The following is a 6,211-nucleotide window of genomic DNA, read 5'->3' as shown; positions in this document are numbered from 1 at the left end:
TTTTTCCGAGCAAACAACCCTACTCCTCTTGCCACCATCATCATTGCCATGCCACACAAGTTTACAACGCCCTCAAATGCTAGGCAGCCTCCCGCACATCCGTGTTGTGTTACACCACTAGTTTGTTTGGCTAACAACTGCTTCAAAATGATGCCTGCGTGGATGGGGCAGCATCAAAGATGTTGTCATCGTCTCATCCAGTGAGATCAGAATATGAGGTTTCCCTCGTAGCGCTCGGGAGGATGAGGACGCGCCATCACGCCAACCCCCCCTCCAAAGAGGGCGAATCAACCTGTGGTTGAGTTGGTTAGGTGGACAGTGGTATCCCCAACCCACCAGGATTCAAATCCTGGTGCTCGCATTATTCCTGGATTTATTTCAGATTTCCGGCGATACGCTTTCAGTGGGAGGAGACGTTCTCGTCGACGACGAGGCGCCTACGGTGACTTCGTAAATCTCAAGATGATATGACGGCTCAATCTCTCGGAGGTGCTCATAGGGATAGGGTGTGCGTGTGTGCGTCCATAGGGGTGAGTGTATGCGCATGTATATGAGCGCTTGTGTCTGTACTGATGCTAAAAAAAACCCTTCAAAGAGGTAGGAGCACCCAGGTGTTTTTTTTTTTTTGAGACACAGCACCCAGGTGTCGCTGTCACTGGTAGTGGCAGAGCTTGGGCCAAACTGTAGGAGGGGCAAATGGGCTTGGGGTGACTTAAAACAGGCTTGGGCCAGATTTGACTGATTTCCTGACCATTTATTGAGGATTGACATGAGGAAATATCATGGGCTAGCGGGGGCGATGGCCCATGTTGGTCACCACTAAGAATATAGCCATTGAATAGAACCTTATTTGCACCAAAATATTTCTCAAAAAAAAAGTTGCACCAAAACTCGAACGGGTGCCTTCTGTCCATAGTTGAATTTGTCTTTTTGTTGTTGTTGGCGTTGTCTTGTTGAATGTGTAAATGTAATTCATAACTGAGATTTTCACGTTCTTTTTAAAAGTATTATCTTCAATCAACTGAAAAATTTAAAGAGTTCTATTTTTTCACTAACTTTTGGCGTGCTTCCATGGCACATCGAGTTAGCTTCAGCCTTCAATTGAATTTTTGTGTTTTTGCTTCAAATGAAACTATTCACATGTAAAATGCCCGCGAAGTTCCCGCCGTTACAAATTTCAGACAGGACTTTCGAGCTGAACCGATTCTATCTCTTGTGCATTCGTTGCCGGTCGCTATTGAATCCCTGTATATTTTGTACAAATGTTGGCCAAGGAGTAGAAGAAAGAAGTCTAGGGCTGTTCGATTAGCTGATGTTTACTGTCTCTGTCTGCGGAGGAATAAGAAGAGGAGGACGAGGACGAGTCGGAGCGGCTCGCCGGCGCGAGCCCGAGGCGGCAGATCTCGTCGGAGCTCGGCGCGTCCCAGTGTTCGGTCCGCGCCCTGAGCGCCTCCATCTCCGCCTTGCACACCTCGAGCCCCATCCCGGCGACCCTCCGCCGCTCCGCGGCCGCCTCCTCGCCGGCGGCCTTGTCGAACACCTCCTCCCACCCGCGCTCCCACGGCCCGCTCGCGTCGCACAGCTCCAGCGTCCCGTTCCGCCACTCGGTCCAGCTCCAGCCGCGGTCCAGCCGCGCCACCGCGCACTCCTCCTCCTCGTCGTCGTCCCCGGGGCCGCAGGCCACGGGGCGGCGGCACGGGCGACACTTGGCGCCGCTGAGCGGGCCGGGGCTCCCGATCGACGCCACGGGCACGCCGAACCCGTTCGGCGGGAAGTCGTAGCGCCGGTCGCTGAGCACGCAGAAGGGCATCCGCCGCTCCCGCGGCTTCACCCCGGCCACCTCCAGCTGCGCCTTGAACGACGCCTCCGAGTTGAGGTCCCGGTACCCGGCGGCGTCGAGGTGGGGCAGCATGGAGACGCGGGACAGCGCGGCCGCCGACGCCTGCCGGCGCCCGGAGCCCAGCCGGTCGTTGAGGCCGCCGAACGAGGAGCCCTCCGGGACGACGTAGACGGCGTCGGAGCGCGGGAGGGCGTCGGCGGCGGCCAGCGGCGCCGTCCAGTAGCCGTCGACGCGGGTGCGGAGGACCCAGGCGTACGTGAAGTTGCCCCAGGACTCGCGCTCCCGGATGAGGTCCAGGCAGCCCTCCACCAGGCCGAAGTACTGCAGCAGGCCCTGCATGCATACATACATACATGATTAAATTAGTTATCAGGTTGTAAATTAACATAATCATAGTGGATTAAGAGAAAACTAATCGGGAGGTCGAGCCCACAGCTTGCTGGCGTGCATGTGCTGCAGCATGCAACCTGCAAGATTATTAAGTAATCATGTGTGTCACTGTGGCGCAATCAGTGTAGTGATTCGTGAAGAGCACTCCATGTGTGGCGCATATGCCTTGCTTAAGCGTTGACATGACATGACAGTGGAACACTCACTGATACCACACGCTAACCCATGTGTGTTATGCGTAACCCACTGGGTTAGGCTAAGCAGCCGTAAGGTAAGGTAAGATGCCAGTTTGGCTCTTCACGACGCTACAGCGGAGTACGAGTAGGAACGCATGTTCGTTTTGCAAGAAATATGTTTGATTTGGTCAAGGATAACCATGTTCACTAGTTAATCCTTGCATCATCAGGCAGATGGGCAGCGGGATTAAATAGTGCCACTGCTCCTTTGCTGCCTTTTCTAATCTAACAATGTCTGGAGTGCCTGGGCACACAAAGTGCATTTTGTCTGCAAATGTTTGCCTTTTTTGCACAGGGCATTTGTAATCAAGCTGCTAGTAGTTGCTGTTTTGCTCTTGCATCCAAATTAAACAAGTATAGAACTCAATCAATGGCGCTATCCAACAAAGGAGGCCTTTTTTATAATACTAGGAAAGATAGTGCAGAAAGGAGGCCTTTTGAGTTTCGAGGATACACGCATGCATGCATGGAAAAGGAGCGAGCGCGTGCAACGTAAAAAGATGGATGAAATGAAGAGGAGCCCCTTCACATATCAACTTTACTTTTGTTTTGTGAAGGTAGGCAGGCTGTTTTGGACCGAAAGTGCCGTGGGTATACATCATGCATTAGTGTGCATTATGCTAATATATCTCCTCGGAATTAAGCCATTGTTGGACTTGGGAGTCGCCCATGCACCCATGGCATGCATGCACGTTGTTGATGATCGAACACGTACATACGTACGTGCTGCTAGCTAGCCACGACCGACCGAATCGATTTGTGCCTCTGCTGCCATGCAAGTATGCAAGCACTATGTACGTACGTACTAGGTTGCTCCTTTTTGTAAAAGAGAATCGTACGTACGTACTACACCCACATACTACGCTGGGTCGTTTTCTGACAAGTCGTCGCCGACTTGCCTATTTATATATGCATGTATACGTGTCGCTTCTCGAGGGTAAAAAAAAAAATCATACGTATCCAACTGCTGATGATTGACTTTTGACTCGCCGGCGTGGGGCGCGCGGTGAACCGCAAGAAACCCGGCGGGTCGCGCGCCGCCGTGCTACGTGAACGTGACAGGTCGCGCACACACTTGGTTAAAAAAGCCAAACGCGGCCGAACATTGCCACTTGGACGCGTACGTGTTTGGTGCGGCCGCGTTGACGCGGCTCCGTCCGTCCGTCCAAATCATACATCCATCCATGGACCGATCGGCCTCTACCACTTGGTCTCATGCGTCGACGGCAAACAAGTATTCCAAAACCACACCCTTCAGAAAATATGTCACGGTCGGCTTTGAAAAGCAGACAGTGAAGCCGAAAATGAAACGGGCGCGGCGCTGTCACAGCGAGCCGAACCAAACCGGTCTCTCTTTTCGATCCTTGCCGCCGTCCGGCATCTTATCGGTGTCGATTGACAGTTCCTCCTTACGCGCTACGTACCATACACGATTTCTGTGTGGCCACCTAGAGCATCCATCGGCGTCGAACTTTCAATACTTCATTCTTTCATCTATATAGAGCATAATGTGTTTTTTGAGGTTAACTTTGACCAAATTGATTTCCATGGACGACAAGCGAAACCCCATTTTCCTAGAATATTATCTGCATTTTTTGAAATAATTAGAAATCGGTGGTACTATTTTTTAAAAGATGTTAGTACTAGATAGATTAATCAATATGGGTCTTGTGGGGCCATGGCGTCAGTTTTTCCGGCGGGTGGGCGGGCAGCAAGGCCGGCGGGGCCCCGCAGCTTTTCTAGCTCCGACCCGACCCACCGGGTTTCAGTTTCAGTTACGATGTAACGCGCGCGCGGACGTCTGCTGGTTTCGATATTTTAAGCAGGGAGGTTAGACTTAGATGGGATCACGGGATGGGGACGCTAATCTCTCTCGCCTTCTCTCTTCCGTCTGAAGCAATCTATTCCTACATTTATATCAGATCAGAGAGAGGGATCGTGTCAGGTTTGGCAGTTGCCATTTTCCTAGTACGATAGTCCAAACCGCGCTTGGACCGAAAAGAGACTTTTGAAACCGCCGCGGACCCCAGCCTCAACCGAATTAGTATTATTCTGAGAGAGAGAAAGAGAGAAGGAAGTAACCGTCTCAATTACGATTCCCGGCCGAATTAGGCAGCAGTTACTACTACTCTGGTTAATCGTCTCCGTCCCACCGATCGGACGCGCGCATGATCGTCGAGCAATTCGAGATCGATCGATCGATCCAATCTGGCGCGCGTGGCACGCGAGGTTGCGGCCAAAACCCAAGCCATAATTTATTCCGGTGGTGGTTTTCTCCTTCGTTTGATTGATTGAAAAGGAAGCAACTAAGGAGATTCTCTGGTTAGATAGATAGATGCAATGCGCGGCACAACGAAAACTGTTTGCAGCAAGGCGAAGCAAGCGCGCGAGAGCGATCGGTCGAGGATAGTTTCGAGGTTGAGGAGCATGGAAGCAAGCGGTGAGACAAGCGAGGTATAGTAGCTAGTAGGATGGTACGGACCTGGATGCCGTTGGGGGAGTTGGCGGCGGTGAGCACGCGGGCGCGGTCGGGGGTCTCCTCCACGGGCTCCGGCCGGAACACGCGCACGGCGGCCAGCCTCGTCGCCGTGTCCGTCTCCCTGCCGACGGCGCGCGCCAGGAGGGAGAACTTGTAGGCGTCGGCGTCGAGCGGGCTGTGCAGGAACACGTCGACCGCGCGGCCGTCGAGCGCCGGGGAGCCCAGCACGTGCCGCGCGATGGACGGGCCCGTCAGCTCGAACCGCCGCGCCCCGCCCACCAGGCACACCGCCACGCGCCCTCGGCGCGCCGGGGAACGACGGTGGTGTGACGCCGCCGGGGGCACGCGCGGCGGGAAGCGCAGGGCGGGGAGGCGGAGCGCGGAGGGGAAGGAGAGCGCGGCGGCGAGGAAGAGCAGCAGCGGGGCCAGCACGAAGACGAGGCGCCGGCGCTGGGCCGCGCGCGGCGAGGCCGGGTGCTGGTGGTACTCGGCCATGCCCGCCGGCTTCATGGCTGGCTGGGAGAAGCTCGAGCGGCTGCCGTACGTACCGATGGAGCTAGAAGATCATGGCGGGTGGGGGAGGGTGGTGGTGGGTGGCGCGGGGCAAAGGCGTGCGCGCGTGCTGCTGGTGCGTTGGTGGAGGGTCTCGTCTCGGCTGGTCGCGAGATCGGAAGCCGCGCGCGGGCGGGGGCGGGGGCGGGGGCGGGAGGATGGAGGATGGCGTGAGCGAACTCCTACGATCGATGGGGCGAGGCGAGGGGTCGTGGGTCACGGCGGTTTGGTGCCTGGCTTCGCCGCTCGTACTACATATTGCACCTCTCCTGGCCGGACTCACGCGCAACTTCCTCTCCTGCCACGTTTCTGTTCCAAATACTACTATTTGCTTTGCTTTGCTTTAATAAAATAACGAGGGCCAAGTCAATTTTTCTGGCCGCTGGATTGAAATCCAACGGATGACCTCCATCTTCTTATTTCCCTAATAACTTCCATCTTCCTCCTCCTAGGCCCCCACCCACAGATCGCCGGTCACGCCGCCTGCGGCCGGCGGCGTTATGGTCTCTCGCTTGGAGCTACACCTCCTCTTCTCTCCCCCGAATTCAAAGTTCACGCAACTTGTATGTAGCAAACATGATTTCGAGGTGTAAGCACTACAAGCTTTTGATTTTCGTAAGGATGTCTAGAATACAACGGGCTCTTTTCCTTGCATGTAGGCCAATGGGAACTAGATTAAAATGCTCTATTAAACTAAATAAGCCCGTCTTTCCA

The 6,211-nt window shown here is 54.5% G+C and overlaps 1 protein-coding gene across 1 annotated transcript; it reads right to left on the bottom strand.

Moving 5' to 3' along the window:
* Window positions 1–1,096: 1,096 nt before the first annotated feature.
* LOC123131821 (uncharacterized) lies at window positions 1,097–5,673 on the bottom strand. Its single transcript, XM_044551504.1, has 2 exons — window positions 4,949–5,673; window positions 1,097–2,173 (listed from the first exon to the last, which is right to left on the bottom strand). The coding sequence occupies exons 1-2, from the start codon at window positions 5,453–5,455 to the stop codon at window positions 1,292–1,294; spliced, it is 1,389 nt and encodes a 462-aa protein (XP_044407439.1). The 5' UTR covers window positions 5,456–5,673; the 3' UTR covers window positions 1,097–1,291.
* Between the last annotated feature and the right edge of the window lie 538 nt (window positions 5,674–6,211).

This window comes from Triticum aestivum, chromosome 6A, assembly GCF_018294505.1.
Source record: "Triticum aestivum cultivar Chinese Spring chromosome 6A, IWGSC CS RefSeq v2.1, whole genome shotgun sequence".
Classification (NCBI taxonomy): Eukaryota; Viridiplantae; Streptophyta; class Magnoliopsida; order Poales; family Poaceae; genus Triticum; species Triticum aestivum.
This window is presented reverse-complemented; position numbering and strand designations above follow the sequence as displayed.

Bases quoted from the DNA above. Each gene is read 5' to 3' on its own strand.
- LOC123131821 (XM_044551504.1), bottom strand. From the start codon at position 5,455: ATGAAGCCGGCGGGCATGGCCGAGTACCACCAGCACCCGGCCTCGCCG. The intron at 2,174-4,948 runs GTCCGTACCATC...GTATGCATGCAG, and splicing joins ACTCCCCCAACGGCATCCAG to GGCCTGCTGCAGTACTTCGG.